We start from the raw sequence: 19,395 nt of genomic DNA on the forward strand, positions 1-19,395 counted from the left end.
TATTATTTTCTGAAGAATGATAAAGAGTTTTAATTAGGTGTACTATTTTCTTTCCATATTGGTTCAGTATTCTCCACAATGCCTTATGTCGTATTGAATCAAAGGCCTTCTGTATATCTATAAAATTGTGATATAGTATTTTATTATGTTCAATATATTTTTCTCCAGTGAGATGTATTGTAAATAAATGAAGTATTGTACTCCTGTGTTTATGGAATCTGCTTGGTTCTCTGAAAGTACACTTTCTCTTTTCTTCTCAATCCTAGTTTTAGTAAGATTTTAGGAAAATTTGTTGATCTCCTTATCATTTGGAAAACACTTTTAGAGTTGTTTCTATGTCATTCTCCTTCAATCTTTCTGCATTCATTCAGAATTCACTTGGTTTTAGCTGTTTTGTTATTATTTTGTTTAGTTCTCTATACTTTTCCCTGCTATCATTATCCTTGTTTATAGTGGATTTTAAGATTCTCCTTTGATCACATAGTTTAAAATGTCTTCTGTAATCCAGGGTTTGTTTATCCTGCAAGATTTTCCTATTATAGTATTGGCTGCTTCTAAAATAGCTTTAGACCCTCAGTCCAAAAAGAAACTGAATGTTTCGAAAATAGAAGAAACTAGTGGTGTCACCTGTTGTATCTTTTTGTTGTCAAAAGCAGTAACCTTCATTAGTGTTGTGTCAACTATTTATGACATTTGTTTCATTAGAAGTCGAGTTATAGTGCCAAGAGTGACAGTGTGTTTTGATGAACAGTCGGAAAATGAGTTTCAAACAGAGATCTGCGATTGACTTTTGTGTTAAACTTGGTAAAAGTTTTACTGAAATGCATCAAATGCTTCAAAAAGCATATGGTGATGAATGCTTATCCCATACTAAAGTTTCCAAGTGGTTTAAGAGATTTCAAAGTGGTCGTGAGACGCTTCAGGACGACGAAAAGCTGGAATGAGCGAAGTTAACATCCAGTAAAGACAATGCTGATTTGTTTCTACTATTCCAAGGACATTATCCACAAAGAATTCATTCCGCCTGTCCAAACTGGCAATGGTGAATTTTATCTTGAAGTTTTGAAGTGACTGATAGCGAGAATTCGTTGCGAATGGCACGAATATCATGATGCAGGCAGCTGGTCACTTTTGCACGATAATGCACCATCTCATCATTCGAACATTGTGACAGTTTTTGAGCAAAAACCAAGTTTGTGTGTTGGATCACTCGCCGTATTCACCTGATTTAGCACCGTGTTACTTCTTTCTCTTCCCCCCACTTCATTTGCTGGTGGAAGGAAAGCAATAGGACACCATTGAAAACGATAGGACACCATTCAAGCAGCAGTAAACACAACCTTCAACAGTATCCCAAAAACCGATATAAAAAAAACTCATTTAACGAATTAATTGACCGTGCCAAACGCTGTATCGAAGTTGAGGGAGAGTATATTGATTGAAATAAATGATTTGAATAATTATGATTGGCCTGTGTTTTATTTTCTATCAAAAGTTCGGTTTCTTTTTTTGGACAGAGGGTGTATCATCATCGTCGTCAAATTCCTGACATGTACCTTCAAGTGGAAGTGTACATGATATTATAATAGTACTACATGAAGAACTTAAATTATTACTAACTTCCAATCAACAATTTTCCTCCAAATCAATCTGTTATCTGTCAAGACTCCACAATTATCAGATCTTATATTTCTCTCTTCTAAATCAATTTTTACTCTATCAATCCACCTATATCTTGGTCTTCCTCTGGATCTTTTTCCTGCCAATCTGGCAGAGGACACTTGTTTTGCTAATCTTTGCTCTCCCATTCTATTTAAGAGACCATACCACATGAGATTAGCTTTGCTAACACATTCCTGGATGCTAACATTGTCAAGTTCTCTCTTAATATCCTCTTTTTTAATATAGTATTGTCATTGATGCCATCTGTTAACACCCCTAATCTTTCTCAGGACTCTCATCTGTGGTCTCTAGTTTTTGGTCAAGTGTTTTATTTCTAACACAGGTATCAGATCCATAAGTTAAAATAGGTTTGAACGCTGTCTTGCATACAGCTAATTTAGTGTTTTAACTAATTTCTCACTTTTTCTCTGTAAATTTATTCAATTGACTTCATACCATGCTGACTTTGTTGATTCTGTTGTTTATTTGCATATTTAATTTACCGTCTTCATTAAAAATTATGCCTAAGTAGTTGAAATGCTTATCTTTTTCTGTAACTTTTACATTCACAATGCATTAAAAATTTCAATGTTTCTGCTTATTTTCATTGTCTTTATTTGCTGATTTTCATATCAAATTTATTACAACAGTTATTCAATTTAGTCAGAGAATCTTGCAGACTTGTACTGGATTTATTTAAAAGTATATCATTTGCATAAAGCAAAAAGCTGAGATTAACATCTCCAATTTTGATATCAGATTTAATACCACTTTCCTTGGATATAGATAATGAATAACAGAGGGGATAATGTACATCCTTGTCTGACACCATAATTTAAACTTAGCCCACCTTCCTGTACTTCGCTCAATTCTAACTGCTGACTTACATCTCAAATAAAAACTAAGTATTGCTTGATAAAAAGACCCATTAACACCATACAACTGTAGCGTTTAGAATATCTTCTCTTTTGGCACCTTGTCATATGCCTTTTCCAGATCTACAAAACTTAAAAAGAGATCTTTGTTACATTCCTACGATTTCTCAACTAGATGTCGTAAAGTGAAAATCTGATCCTGATAGCCTCTATTTCGCCTGAATCCAGCTTGTTCTTCACCAGGCTTCCCTTCTTTTATTTCCCTTTTTGTATATGGGTACTATGAAAGCTATACTTGAATCATCTGGAATTCATCCCTCTGTCCAGGCCTTCTGAACTATGCACTGCAGCCACTGCAAGACTTTTATATCTCCATACTTGAGCATTTCTAGTCGAATATCATCTACTGCTACTTTTGAATCAGGCTTTTGATGTTTTTTTCTACGTCAAGTATGGATTTGTATTCCTGATTGCATGCCTACTCAGTGTTTTTTTTTTTACTACTGTGATGTCACTGCTTGTTTCATTTAGCAATTTTTCAAAGTAATTACTCCATACATCAAAGATATCCTCTGTATTGCTTGATAAAAAGCATGGGATCTTATCCCTTGATAAGACCCCATCTCGACTACTGTGCCCAGATCTGGTCACCTAGGTTTCTTCTTGATGGGGAGAAGGTTGATTGAGAGGATCCAGAGGCGAGTGACCAAGATAATAGCAGGTCTATGGAATGAACCTTATGAAAACAGGTTGCAGAAATTGGTTGATTGGCGGAAAAGGGGAGATATGATTGAGACATTGAAATTGCTGAAGGGTTTTTATAGGATTAATTCAGAGGATATTTTTGAGAACAGGACTCTTGGTGGGAGGACTAGGGGACATCCATGGAAGTTGGGCAAGAGTGTAGTTAGTAGGGGTGTTAGAGCTGGGTTTTTTACTTTTAGAGTGGTGAATGAGTGGAATAAGCTGCCAGAGTCTGTTGTGGGTGCTATGACAGTGAATGAGTTCAAGGTAAAGTGTGGTAGATACTGTGCGAATGTCGAATAGTTGTGATGGACATGATGTTTAGAGTCTCCCTCGATGAGTCTAATGACACCTTGGAGTCGCCCATAATAATAATAATATCTTTTTCCAGTTTTCATGTCGCCTTTATCATCTCTAATTCCGTTTTCTACAAACTTTCCTCCATTTCTGAGCTTTTTCAACAGCCTCCAGAATATTTTGATTCTGGAGGCTGTTGAAAATTTATTTTCTTGATATTTATTTTCTATGTTCTTACCAAAGTCTTTTGTTTAGCTAATTTTACACATTGTTTAGCTTTCTTACATTTTTTTCTGTATTCTCTAAGAGCAAAAGCTGACTTATTTGCCAGGAACTTGCAATATGCTTTCTTCTTTTCTTTCACTCTTCTTTAACTTCCTGTGTCCACCATGGAGTTCTGATTTTTCTATCCTTGCAGACAACTTCACGACAAACCACTGGCTGAATCAATCAGTGTTTTCTTCATGGCTTGCCACTGAATTTCCAAGGTTTGGTTTCTGTTCTCAAACGCTTTCATTTTTTCTTGAATTATGTTTGTGTATTTTAGTTTATAATTCACATCAGATAGCTGCTCAACCTTTATTCGCTTCTTCTTTTCACTTTCAATTTCAAATCTTCTGTACACGCTAGTATCCTGCACCAAGGAGAAAACATCACTATCAACAATAACATAGTCAATGAAACTTTTCTTATTCCTTGCCTCTTCTCTCCATGTGAATTTGGGAACATTGTGTTAGTAAAAACCAGTCCATATCCTGAGCAGAAATCCAACAGATATTTGCCATTATTATTAGCTTTGCTCTTTTCTCCAAATTTTCCCAAAATATTTTTGTATGTCTGACAATCATTTCCTACTCTGCTATTTAGATTCCCAACATGAACCAACTTTTCTTTTTTTCATTGTGTCAATTGCTTTCTCTAAAGCCACAAAAAATTCCCCCATTTCTACCTTAGTAGAACCTTCTGTGGGACCATAGGCACAAATAAGTCTCATTCTGCAGTTCCTCATTCTGTTATTTGTCCACATCACTCTACTTGCTATTGCCTGTCATTCAAGAAGATTAGCCTCATATTTAGTGTTGAATGCGTTTAGCTACTCCTTCTTTTCCTTGATTGTTATTGCCTGAATATAGCATTTTCTATTTATTGCTTGAAAAGATCTCACCAGTTTTTGTCTTTTTTTGTTTGTCACCCATATTATGTCAAACTTGAGTATAGGTGTGTTGCTTTTGCAGGACAATGCACCTACTTACATGCTTATGAAACCCAACAGATAATACACAACTTTGGCTTTCAAGTTCTGCCTCATCCACCCTATTCTCGCCAGACCTAGTCCCATCTGACTATTTCCTATTCCCAAATTTAAAGAAACATTTGAAAAAGGAACAAAATTTACCACAGACAATGAAGTCATAGCTGCAGCTGAGGATTGTGCAACAAGGGAAAGACTTCTTTCTTAGAGGTTTGCAAATGATGCAGCAGCAGCGTTGTAACAAGTGTGCAACACTTCATGGGGAATATGTAGAATAATGTGTAAGATACATGGTTCTACCTCATTTCCTTCATGGTGATTATCACAACTTTTCAGCACACCCTTGTAGTCTTTGTTTGGAATTTGTTTTATCACCGAGTTAATTTGTCCATAGAAGTCATTAATATAATCTTCATTGTGTAATGGTGTAGGTGCATAGACCTGTATTACTGATACATTTATTGGTTTTTCCTTCCAGTTTGACAAGATTCTGCTACTTATCAGTTTAAAATCCATCACATATTTTGATGGTTTTATGAATCAAAAACCCAATTCCATCTGAGCATGGGTAGGACCAGTTATAAACCTAAAAGTAAATCGCTGTGTTTATTTACGAATGCCAGGAGCATCAGAAATAAGGGATTTATTCCTGATGGTTTCATTGATTGTTTACTCACTCAAAAATCATTGAAATAAGTGAAACATGGTTGGATAAGGATGATATCCTGACAGGAATGGAAATGTATGGTGTTTTCTGTGAGGATAGAAAGAACAAGAAGGGAGAAGAGTGCTATTGACGGTAGAAAGTGAATTACAGTATGTCCAAGCAAGCAAAGTCAAGATGCGAGATCTAAATAGTGGCAATGGTTTTGAGTAAGTATGGTGTGAGGTGGAGGTTGACAAGAAGAGATATTTAGTTTGATGCTGCTATAGGCCAGGGAATGGCGAGGACAGTGATGAAGAAATGTATAAGCAACTTGGGTTAGTGAACAAGGAAAGGGTTGATTATTATAGGTGATTTTAATTATGACAGTATAGACTGGAATGAAGAGATTGGATTTAAGAAATAGGAAAATTAAATTCTTGAGAGACATCTATCTGAGGCAGTATATGAAGGAAGGCACATGAGGATCGAGAGTTTTAGATCTGATCATTTCATCAGAGAATGCAATTGTGAGTGGGGTTTCGCACTTCCCTCCAGTTGGCAAGAGTACAACAAGAAGTGATCACCTGATTATGGCTAGCCATATGGAGACTTCTGTGAGGAAAGGACATAAGTGGAAATACATGGTTGGTGATTATGAAAAACTTAGGAGACAGCTTGGAGTTATAGCATTGGAATAAGGTGTTAATTGGGGAGGAAGATAAATGCTGCATGGGAACTGACCAAAAGATATATCACAACATCAATGTGCAAATATTTTCTGAAGGTCAAAAGGCTGAATAAAGTAGGTATTACATGGATGAATAAAGGGAGTAAGCATGAAATTTGGAATAAGAGGATACTGTGGAAGCAGCACAAGATGAATAATGGTAGCAATCAGTTGCATGAGAAGTATAAAGAGCAGGCCAGGAAGGTGACTGAGTTGGTAAGAACAGCAAAATTACAGCATGAGTAGAAATTAGTAAATCAGGCAAAGAAAAGCTCTAGAGAGTTTTTCAGAAATGTGGACAGTAGAAGCAAAAATGATTATGGTTAAATGATGATAATGGAGGAAAATTGTAGTATGGTAACTGCTGCAGAAGACTTGCAGAGGTATTCAGTGAACAATTTATACGGATGTTTCATCCTCATTACGGTGAAATCATGAAAAACTCAAGTGTAGAAGACATAGGCAAGGATGGCTTAATTGTGAACGAGCAGGAAGTATATGAAGAATAAATAAACTTATTTATTCTTCATATACTTCATCAAATCCTATTGTCAATAAGGCAATAGGATTTGATGATATATATCACTACATGTCTTATGTCTTTTCCTGGGAATTTGCAGTAGATTGGCATGCCTGTTTAATAAGAGTCTTACAACAACACAGGTTCTAAGAGAGAAAGAGAAAAAAAGATAAAATTGTTCTCAGGTGGTGATAGGGCTTTGGTACAAATTATAGGCAATCTCTATATCTCGAGTTGTGGTTAAGGTACTGGAGAGATTGGTAAAAACTAGGATACAGAAAAAATGGATTAATAACATCAGTATTCTCTGTGGTTGTCAGCAGTTTGTTGAAGGGAGATCATGTTTTACCAACTTATATACTATAACAAGGTGACAAATGTCTTGGACAAGGGAGATGCATGTACAGTTATATACTTAGATTTTGCAAAAGCTATTGATAGACTGACACACAGCAAACTGTTAAATTGAAATGGATGGGATTGGATAACAGACTAGTGAGTTAGATCAGTGACTGGCTGTCAGATAGGTATCAGAAAGATGTATATGGAAGTGCAGTGTCCTGAAGGAGGAGGGTCATTAGAGGTGTGCCACAGGGATCTGTATTGGGACATTATTTTTCAATTTGTATATTAAAGATATTGGAATGGCTTTAATTGGTGATATGCAGCTGTTTGCATGTGATGCAAAATTGGGAAGAGCAATGCTGAGTCAAGGATGTTATGCTCTTACAGGAGGACTTGAATAGATTATATGAATGGACAGGTAAGTGGAACTGTCAGCTCTCAGTGTTGCACAGTGTAAGGTTTTGAGATTTGGTAAGCAACGATGGGATGCAAAGTATACTTTGCATATACTTGGTGGAGAAACTTTAAAGGAGGTAGAGGAGATAAGAGATCTGAGAGTGGTAGACAAGGACCTAAAATTCAGGACCACATTGCACAAGTTATGAAGTTGTCACACTGCATAATGGTAATGGTGCAGAGGATCCTGATGTGCAGAAATAAAGAGGTTATGATTCCACTGTATAAGACCTCATGGATTATTGTGCACAGATTTGGTCACCTGGTTTTCATGTTGATCAAGGTTCGATCACAGTTGGATGAGCTTTGTGTGTGATAGTGTATGCCTCTCATGATGAGTCTCTAACTGCAAGTTAGAAAGGGTACAGAGAATAGTCAGTGGTCTTTGGAATGTGGAGCATGAAGACAGATTGAAAGAATATAAATTACAATGCCTCGTGAATAGGAGGAGAGGATATGATTAAGACATATAAGTTAGTCCGGGGTTGGTATCAGGTTGACATGAAAGAAATTTTTCATAGATTGAGAGAGGGGGAGGGGGGTAGAACAAGAGGCCTTTCCTGGAAACTATGAGAGGGTGTGAGTAGAGGAGTGAGGAGAAGGTTCTTTGCATGAAGAGTGGTTGATGAGTGGAATTCACTTCTTAAGCATCTTGTGAATGTAGACATATTGAATCAGTTTAAGGCACGGTTGGATGAGCTTTGTGTGTGATAACATATACCTCCACAATGAGTCTCTAACTCCATGGAGGTCAGATGCCAATAATAATAATTACTATATCTATGTGGTACTTTTCCAGTTCTTCTGCAAGCTTGATTTCCTTTCCATTAATACTCATATTGATGGTTGCTATCTCCAATTCTTTTGATGTTGAGTTTGTTCTTTCTAGACATCATCATCATCATCATCAAATTCCTGCCATGTACCCTCAAGGGGTGTACAGGATATGATAGTACTACATGAAAAAAATTACATCATCACTAACTTCCTATCTACAGTTTTCCTCCAAATCAGTCTCTTACTTGTCAAGACCCCAACATTATCAGATCTTATATTTCTATCGTCTAAGGCACTTTGTACTGTATCAATCCACCTATATCTTGGTCTTCCTCTGGGTCGTTTTGCTGCCAACCTGGCAGAGAACACTTGTTTTGCTAATCTTTCTTTGCCCATTCTGTTTAAGTGACCATACCACCTGAGATTAGCTCTGCTAACACCATTGATGCCATCTGTTCACACCTATAATCTTTCTCAGGACTCTCATATCTGCAGTCTCTAGTCTTTGGTCAAGTGTTTTACTTCTGACCCAGCTCTCAGATTCATAAGTTAAAACTGGTTTGAACACTACTTGTATACAGCTAATTTAGTGTTCCGACTAATTTCTCTCTTATTCCATATGAATTTATTCAATTGACTTCCCACCACATTACCAATTTTATTATTATTAACAATTATATATAAATTAAATATAGAAATAGACAACAGAACCAGCTTTGCTGATTCTGTTGTCTATTTCTATATTTATCCCTCTTGTTCAAAGAAACATGTTTAGAAAATTGAATGTAACGCATCGTATGTGAGGAGGTAGAAAGTCAGTAGTCAGCTTTACATTGGATCTTTCTTTTTTGCTGGTTTGGTAAATCAACACATTCCTGTCTGAATGTTTTAACTGTGAAGAGTTTTTAAACTTTGAGCATGACAGTTGATGTGTATGTGTTACTCCAGTAAATATTTCATTAATTGTGCAAGAGTTTCCAAACAGCACTGTCACCATTGCAACAGACACTAAAAAACCTAGATCTTAATGTGGGACCTCCTTATGAAATTACATCAAGGAAAAGGTGTCTGGATAGATCTTAGATACTAATGAAGCATTGATGGATGCTGTTGCAGATATTTGCATACTAAGATAGATTTCACACATGACATGAAATGGATTGTGATAATGATGGACAACATAGAGGTGTGGTAGTTCAACTCTTAGTATCCTATGTGTATAAAATATCTCAAGAAAATAATCTTTTCATATAAGATTTCTTCAAATAGTGCATAAATTCATATTTATTTTGCTTAGGAAATGCCCATTCCTGTCAGCTAAGTTTATTTCTGTTTGATATAACTGAATTTGTAGACTATTTTTTATATATATTGATTTGTTCATTCATTTCTTTTGTTTTTCAGAAACAAGACATACCTGATGTTAAAAATAACAGAAGCCAAAATACAGAGATATTTGATTTAAGCAATGAACAGTCAGATAAAATACAACAGCATGATGCTCAATTTACTAATGTCCTTCCATATGATCCAGAGGATTCTGATAGTGATGGATTTAATGATGATGATTATATAGATAATTATTTTTGAAAATAATTTCTGTAAATAACTTATAAAAATATTTTTTTAAAAAATAAGACTTGTCACTCTCCTTACATATCCCATTAAAAATTTTGAAAGATGTTTTTCTGATTTAGGTATGAAAGGACAGTGTACTCATATCACTTGTCCAATAAGTTGTATATTTAATCATGCTGTTATGGAGATAATTCATTTATTATTTATATAAAAAATGTTTTGTTCATTTTATATAAAGAATTAATAATTTTAAGATAAAAACTAATGAGTTATTTAATAAAATATCCAGCATTTACACAAACAAGAACTTTAATATTTCATGATTTCTACCCATTCTTAATTTTCCTCATTTTTGTAAAATTATTCCTAACCCCAAAGTAAAATGTACATAGAAAAGTATTATTAATGATGAATCATTTTCAAAGTAATAAAATTACCATGATGCTTTCCTGAAATCTGTGATGTGTCAGAAAAATCAGTAATGCTGCTAACAGACAATTTCTTTTGTTCTCCCACACACACACTGAGCACAGCACAGCACGATGTGCTTTTGTATGGTTTTGTGATCATTTGTATGTGCGGTTGATATTCAGAATAAATAAATTTTAAAACAAATATTACATATCATACTTCATAAAGAAATATTTTTAAAAAAAATCAATAGTCAGTTAAACTCATCACCATTTAAAATTAATAAATGCATTTTCAGTTTTATTATCCTTAAGTTATATACTCTTTAACTTCTGAAGTAGACTATTATTTTAAAATCATACAGATCAAATTTTTAATTTCTTCTAAATGTAACATGTTAATGATACATTACTAAGATAATGAAATGTAAATTTTATGATATAAAATTTGCATAAATGCAATAATATTGAGTCCTTGGACTCAATGGAGGTGTCACATAATAATAACTAAGCATCTCCATGGAGTCCTAAGGCTTATCATACCACACTAACAGTGCACTCACAACCACCTCCAGCAACACATTCTACTTGTTCATAACTCTTCAAGCAAAAAATGTAATCCTCACATCCCTGCTTACCATTCTTTTTTGTTACCTTCTCCTTCTACATGAGGTACCCATTTGTGGTGCAGGGAAAAGGTCACTCGGTCCTTTTCATTCTCCTTTTTCTTTGCTTTTCTTCCCATATTCTTTGATCTATTTCTCCTGAAATTTTTACTACCCTGTCTTTCAGACTACCATCACTGCTATCCAATGCCCTTCCACTGTTTGCTATGTGGTGCCACCCATAAGAAACTGGTCGTCTTGCATTACGTTCCCATCTGCTTCAACAAGATGGAAAGTCCTGAATGGACTGGCCATGATCAGTTGACTTAATGGGCTTGCCTACAAGGGAAAGCCCACTAGCTGATACTTCTGTAACCAACAAAAGTCAGCTAAGCTCACCAAATGATCCTGGCACATCAAATGATGTATTCAACATTTTTCCAGGGGTGCTTAAGGGTCAAAGCTGTATAACTGAGAGGAGACCTCCACATCACCTTGAAAGGAATGCAGAGAACTGACCAGAGCTTCTGACCTAATGTCCAATCTGCACCTTCTCGTGGTGCACCCTGTTAGGTATCTACCTGGATACTGAACGAACGAGAATGGGCTGGCAATTTGGAACTTAGCCAACCAAATTGTATTCTTATTGGCTTAAACCAAAATATAAAAATGATGGTACATCATGACAGAATTTCATGCTGGCTGGTTAAACAAGACCCCTGTTGTTTTTGCCAGAGAACCAGGGCGAACAGTAAAAAGTCAGCTACTGGAACAAATCCTGAAACGCACTCCAACTAAACATCACAGGAGTTCAAGATAAGTACTATCAACATAAGAAACCTGAATGGCAAAGAAATTGAGCTAGCTAAGGAATTGGATAAGTACCAGATCGGCATAATAGGGGTGACTGGAAAAGAAAAAAAAAAAGGCAAAATGTGGTGAGATTTTTCTGAGCAGTAAATACAAAATGTTATATTCAGGCAATGACAATCAGGGAAAAGAAGGTGTAGCTATAAATTGAATGGCAAGCAATATCAAGTAGAGTGATGTGGGCAAATATCAGAATAGGGAATTGGACAATGAGACTTATTTGCACCTATGGTCCCACAGAAGGTTCTGCTAAGGTAAAAGTAGAGGAATTTTTTGAGGCTTTAGAGAAAGCAACTGACACAATGAAAAAGGAAAAGTTGGTCCTTGTTCGGGATCTAAATAACAGAGTAGGAAATGATTGTCAGTCATACAAAAATATTTTGGGAAAATTTGGAGAAAAGAGCAAAGCTAATAATAACGGTAAATACCTGTTGGATTTCTGCCTAGGACATAGATTGGTTATTATTAACACAATGTTCCAACATAAAAATGTGAAAGAGAAGAAGCAAGGAATAAGAAGTCTCATTGACTGTGTTATTGTTGATAGTAATGTTTTCCCACTGGTGCAGGACACCAGAGTGTACAGAGGATTTGAAAGTGGAAGTGATCACCATTTAGTCTTGATAAGGATAAATTTGAATTTCATACTGAAAACAAGAACATGTAAGAAAGTTTTAAAGTGAATAAAGGTTGAGCAACTCTCAGATGTAGACTGTAGACTAAAATACACAAAAATATTATTCAAGAAAAAATGAAAGCGTTTAAGAACAGGAACCAAACCTTGGAGAGTCAGTGGTAAATCCTGAAGAAAACATTGATTGATTCAGCCAGAAAGTATTTGGTGAGGTTGTCTGCAAGGAAGTTAAAGAGGCAGTGAAGGAATAGAAGAAAGCATATCAGAAGTTCCTGGCAAATAAGTCAGCTTGTGGTCTTAGAGACAAATGTAAGAAAGCTAAATACTGCGTAAAACTAGCTAAACAAAAGTCATGGGTAGACTTTGGTAAGAACATAGAAAATAAATACCAAGAAGGTGGCAAAATATTCTGGAGGTTGTAGAAAAAGGAATTAGAGATAAAGATAACATGAAAACCGGTGAAAAAGATATCCTTGATGTATGGAGTAATTACTTTGAAAAATTGCTAATGTCATGACAGCGCAGTACTAAAAAACACTCAACAGACGTGTAATCAGGAATACACATCCATACTTGAAAGCCTGAAATGTGGAAAGGCAGCAGGAGTAGATGATATTCGACCAGAAATGCTCAAGTATGGAGGTATAAAAGTCTTACAGTGACTGCACTACATAGTTCAGGAGGCTTGGCAGAGGGACGAATCCCAGATGATTGGAGTAGAGCCCTCAAAGTACCCATATGTAAAAAGAGAAATAAAACTGAATGTGAGAATTACAGAGGTATTTCTCTACTGAGTGTTCCTGATAAGATATATGCAAGTATACTTGAGAAACGTTTGACGATTGTGGAAGGGAAGCTTGGTGAAGAATAAGCTGGGTTCAGGCCAAATAGAGCCTGTCAGCATCAAATTTGCACTTTACAACAAATAATTGAGAAATCGTGGGAATATAACAAAGATGTGTATTTAAATTATATATTTAGTTTAATTCTTTATCCGAGTGTAAGCAAACAAAGTTGGCACCTGAAGTATCTTCAGGAATGGTAAAGGTAGTACAAGTTCTCATCACTCATGCCTTAGTAGCTCCCATTATGCAAAGCACATCTCCCTGTGGACATGTATAATGCTATGCATTAAGGGAAGAGCCACTACCCTGACTGGTTTCAACCTTTATTGAGGTGTCATCAGTGGGAGCCAGACCCAGTGGTGGTGATAACAAGGCGGAAGTAATGGAGAAGTCATAATTAATCCTTTATCCAAGTGTAAGCAAACAAAGTTTGCGACTGAAGTATCTTTAGGACTGAATTATAAATGTATAATTTATAGTCTAACCAAGTGAAAAGACTTCCATCTTTCTCTAATCCAGAGTAATTTAATAATAAGGTTGTCACCTTTTAGCAACTCATATAGGTAAATATGACTTCTTCATTACTTCCAATTTGGTATCACCACCACTGGCTCTGGCTCCACACTGATGGACCTCAATAAAGGTTGAAACTGTTTGGAATCTTGGGTGATGGATGGCAATGCTGTAGCCAATGAAGTTCTGAGGCTTGGCTGTTGCTGTTACCCAGGTAGAGGGGCAACGAATGGCAATGCTGTAGCCCATGAAGTTATGTGAGCTCGACTGTTGCTGTCGCCCCTCAGATGAGATATGAGCGGTTCTGCTCGGTGGTGGGGTGGGCCAGCCATTGGGTAGAACTTCGCTGAGAGTTCTTCTCAGTGACGGGGTGAGCCTGTTACTGAGGGAAACAACCACTGAGTTAAATGATAGTTTGGGTCACTCATTGTTGGGGGATCTCACGAGTTTTTTGGAGAGGCAACCCCCGCACTTAAACATGGAAATCGGTCTGGGTAGTGGCCTTTTCCTTAATGCATAGCATTATACATGTCTGCAAGGAGATGTGCTTTGCATAATGGGAGATACTAAGGCAAGTGATGAGAACTTATACCACCTTTACCACGAGTTGCCCCAGTCCTGAAGATACTTTAAACGCAAACTTTGTTTGCTTACACCTGGACAGAGGATTAAACTAAAAATATATAATTTATAGTCTTACCTAGTGAAAAAACTTCCAACATCTTTCTCTAATCCAGAGTAATTTAATAATAACGTGCGACACCTTTTGGCAACTTGTATAGGTAAATATGACTTCTCCATTACTTCCACTTTGGTATCACCACCACTGGGTCTGGTTCCCACTGATGAGACCTCAATAAAGGTAAAAACCGGTCTGGGTAGTGGCCCTTCTCTTAATGCATAGCATTATACATGTCCGCAAGGAGATGTGTTTTGCATAATAGGAGATACTGAGGCAAGTGATGAGAACTTATATCACCTTTAACATGAGTTGCCCCAGTCCTGAAGATACTTTAAACGCAAACTTTGTTTGCTTACACCTGGACAGAGGATTAAACTAAAAATATATAATTTATAGTCTTACCTAGTGAAAAAACTTCCAACATCTTTCTCTAATCCAGAGTAATTTAATAATAACGTGCGACACCTTTTGGCAACTTGTATAGGTAAATATGACTTCTCCATTACTTCCACTTTGGTATCACCACCACTGGGTCTGGTTCCCACTGATGAGACCTCAATAAAGGTAAAAACCGGTCTGGGTAGTGGCCCTTCTCTTAATGCATAGCATTATACATGTCCGCAAGGAGATGTGTTTTGCATAATAGGAGATACTGAGGCAAGTGATGAGAACTTATATCACCTTTAACATGAGTTGCCCCAGTACTGAAGATACTTCAAGCACAAACTTTGTTTGCTTACACTTGGATAAAGGATTAAACTAAATATATAATTTATAGTCTAACCAAATGAAATAACTTTCTACATCTGTATTTAAGTTTTGAAGATCTGGAAAAGGCATAAAGCTGTTCAAAGTGCTACAGCTGTATGATGTCAATAGAGCATTGTATCTAACTTCCATCAGTTGATATCCTACAGCACCCATTCAAAAGTGTATAGACCTCTGTCATATCATTCTTCCTTCTCCTGTTAACCAAAGTCTGCAATCCACATACTTGCAATCTGTCCTCATTATCTAAATCCCATAATCCAGATATAATCTTCGTAACTCTTCTTTGCATCCTTTCCACAGCTTCTTTATCCTCTTGGAACCCCCAAAACGAAATTGCACGCAATAATCCAGGTGTGGTCTAATCAAAGCTTTACAAAGAGGCCAAATGACTTCCTTAATGTCAAGGTTTACTTCAACATCGTAATTATCCTCTGAATTGTATTTGCAACTTTTGCTATGTGACCTTTGAACTTTAAATTCCTATCCACCAATATGCCAAGATCCCTTGCCTCTTCAGTTTCTTGTAGTATAACCTTAGTAATATAATATGCTGCGGACCTCTAATCACGCCAAAGTGCATAACTTAAAACTTACTAACATTAAATTGACAGCCATTTTCTTTTTTTAAATTTCCAATCTATTCAAATCAGTAGCATCCCTGATTGCCCTGCCTATCCTTGCATCATCGGCAAAAAATTGCATTTGATGTTAGATCCTTCCTGATGTCATTAATGTGTACATTAAACAATAATGGCCCAAGGACTGAACCCTGAAGAATACCACTGGTCACCTTAAATTTGGCAGATTCACACCCACTGTATACAACTTTTTGATATCTGTCTGTCGATCATCCTCTGATCCAAGTCAAGAGTTTATATTCCAATCCCATATTCTCCAGTTTATGCAACAGCCTATCATGTGGTATCCTATCAAATGCCTTAGAAAAATCTAACATTATCATAGGGTATCCATTCTCTTCATCCAACTTGGTTGTAATATTGTTCTTGGTTGGTAGATTCCTCTTGTCATCAACTAGGACTGAACCTATAACTGCCTGCCTTATAACAGTCTACTACAGGAAACTTTGCCACAAGACCACCACCACCTAGCCATCTCAAAAGAAACTTCTTGCTTCGTTTTCCAAGTTTTAAAAATATCAAAACTTTTACAATCTGAAAGGTCCACATGTAATATTACTCGTGCAGAGATGTCTTAAATCGCATAGTGGTTGTTAGTCCTGTAGAAATGACATTTGAATCCATAGCAATAGGGTGCCCGAAAAAAAGACCATTATAATTTTGATTCTAGTAGCCAACTAAAAGGGACTTTTTGCTATGTTTTTCTTTCTTTAGCAAGTTCCCTAATTAGTCCTGTAGATATGACATTTGCATCCACAGCGCTTGGCTACTAGAGAAAAAAAAAACACCATTATAGTTTCGAACTAATTGCCAACTAGAGAGACATTTTCTACATTTTTCTTTAGCTAGTTCCTCCGGTTAGTCTAGATCTATCACAGGTATATAAGTTTCTTTCGCCTGAAAGAAATTGAAATGCAGCGTTAAAAAATTTCAATTTTTTAACGCCATCTAAAAATAATCAGTCATATTGATAGACCACGATATGGGGCAGCAGTGTGTGTCGCACTTTCCCTTCCGAATTTTAGGTTCATTGAGGGTTTCATCTATCAGTAAAGGATGAAGGCTGCTAACCCATCAACTCTACTTTCACAGGAGAATAAAAGCATTAAAGGATAAACTAAATTATATTTATATTCAGCATTTTGATGATGTTTCATTTCATATTTTCAGATGCCGAGTTTCCATTGCAAAACACCTTCACTACTGCTGTAACCTTTGTTTCTGTGCAGTATGACCTTTGCTGTAGAACCTTTACATTGCAAATAATTTGATTCTGTGTAACATCTGCGAAGTGAATCAAGTAATCATTGTAGAAGCTTTGACCCTATATCGTAGCGACGAGAGGCGAATAAGGCACTAGCCTCGGTCACACAAGATGAAGGGAAGATAGAAGAGACGTTTTATAATTTTAGTTATTATATTAAAAAGAAATAGATAAATTGAAAAGAAGTGAAATAGAGTACGTACGCCATACTATACAGTACTTACAACTATTTACATCAGAATAGTGCTATGAAACTACACTGTTTGGAAAGAAATTAGCGGTCGTACCCATGGGCGAGGTGCATCATGCTATGTAACGAGTCACGGCTCTGTAGACGATATAAATTGGAGGAATATGATGCTCCCAAGTCCGGGGAAATGGCTGCGAGAAGGGAACAGGCAGAGTTCGAAAGAGACGTTGTGATGCGATGCGATGCCATGTTGCAGGTCTATCTGTTCGGCAAATTGTTGACAAACTGGGCCATCCACGGTCAATCAACAATCGGTGATGCCATACTGAGATGGAAGCACAGGGAGTCAACTGCAGGTGCTGCCCGCAGAAGACGACCCACCACAACGTTCACGTTGTGGTGGGTCATTCGTGAGTCAAAATGTTGAATGTGAAGTTAGACATCGACTGGAACACGAGTCTCCACAAAAAATTCAGAACCAGGGCTCATAATATGGGTTGCCATGGTAGGATCACAATATGCAACCCCCACAATACCCGAACCAACATGCAGCTGTTGAATGGTGCAAAGAGCATGTACAGTGGTACATGGAGACTTGGAAAGTTATTATGGAGCGACAAATTACGCCATACCCTCTGCAAGCAGATGGACGCGTGTGGCGGATGCCCCATGAACGACTCTTACTAGAATGCATAATCCCAACTATGAAATTCGGAGGTGAAGATGTGATAGCATGGTCCTATTTTTCCTGGTTGTGCCACGGATCTCAAGGTGTCCCGAAAATCGAACCCAAAGAAGTATCTGAACATCTGCAAAATGCAATGCTTCCTACTTTGTGGCGTTTCTGTAGAAACGCCACAGCAAGACTTGTAGATATGACTGTTACCACATCTGACTGGCCTGTACGGCTCTAATTTCAACCTTACTGAACATCCTTGGGATGAATTAGAGCATCGGCTCAGGTCAAGAAATGTACACTACACTACACAACATTCCAGACCTCATTATGTGCCTAAAGGAAGAATGTTCCAAAATTCCCATCGATCGCTTTCGTACGCTTGTGGAACCTATACCAAATAGGATTGCTCCAGTCACCAGCTAAAGGGGGGGGGGGTCCTACATCATATTAAGGTGGGCAGAATGGCTGTTCAGTGAGTTATTCCGTTGACTTCTTTTAAAGCAGTGTCTATTGGGACAGTACAATTTTCTATTTCTATTCATTCCTGGAGAGTAAAAGGTACCATTTAGGACTGATACACATCCTGCATTTGCGAGCTTCGATAACATCTCCTTTTCAACCAAAGTTCATATTCTGCCAGTTGCACAGATGTCTGTGAATATCAAGTGAGAATTGATTGTTTAGTCAACATGAAAAATACCATGATTCAGGGAGAGTAGATCCTAATCTTCTCTAGATTAGGATTCTCTAGATTAGGATTTTTATTGTCTAATCCTGAGCCGACCAGCAATATTCACCTGCTGTGTGTTTTCTATGGATGTTATTTTAAAACAAAATGCTGATTCAAAATTTTCACAAAAGTTGCTATTTTAAAAGGCTTTTGCTGTCCTCATAAACAATCAAAATGAAATATTCCAAGCAGAATGATTTTGAGCAAATCAAAAGTGGATGAATGAACATTAAAATAAAAAGATGAATCTAATAATGATAAAAGCGCCTGTGTAGCTCAGTGAAACCGTCGCGAGTTCGATTCTAGTCGCCGACTAGAGGAACTTTTTCTATGTTTGAAAAAGGAAATTTTTCAAACATAGAAAAGGTTCCCTAGTTAGTCTCTGGCACAGGCAAACGGATTTTTTCTCCCGGAAACTCAGGTTTTTCATCCCGTAAACTCAAGAAAATTAACCGTAGAGTCCACTATTTTCAAACATTAAAAAATATATTGTTAGGGTTAGGTACCACGAGATGAAGGCACTTGCTAGTGGTCTCTTCACTGTGTGCTGCTTAATTATTGATAGCCTTGGGCCAGCTGTCTCTGATTGGGTACCAGTGGAGATTGAATTGCCCACTCGGTCTCCAAAAGTTACATAGGGCTAAAACGGCCTCGCCTACTCCCTATAACGGAATAAAAGGCGTTA

The 19,395-nt window shown here is 36.8% G+C and overlaps 1 protein-coding gene across 5 annotated transcripts in view; it reads left to right on the plus strand.

Moving 5' to 3' along the window:
• LOC150103803 (exonuclease mut-7 homolog) overlaps nucleotides 1–10,399 on the plus strand; it is a 317,319-nt gene extending 306,920 nt beyond the window's left edge. For all 5 annotated transcript variants that reach the window (XM_090396546.1, XM_090396545.1, XM_090396544.1 and 2 more), the window contains one exon: nucleotides 9,706–10,399. In XM_090396546.1, the coding sequence (XP_090252672.1) occupies nucleotides 9,706–9,891 (186 nt within the window). In that variant the 3' untranslated portion in view covers nucleotides 9,892–10,399. The remainder of the gene's footprint in view (nucleotides 1–9,705) is intronic.
• The last annotated feature ends 8,996 nt before the right edge of the window (nucleotides 10,400–19,395 follow it).

The sequence above is a fragment of the Typopeltis vanoorti genome, chromosome 8 (assembly GCF_054136105.1).
Source record: "Typopeltis vanoorti isolate ZY-2024b chromosome 8, IOZ_Tvanoo_1.0, whole genome shotgun sequence".
NCBI lineage: Eukaryota > Metazoa > Arthropoda > Arachnida > Uropygi > Thelyphonidae > Typopeltis > Typopeltis vanoorti.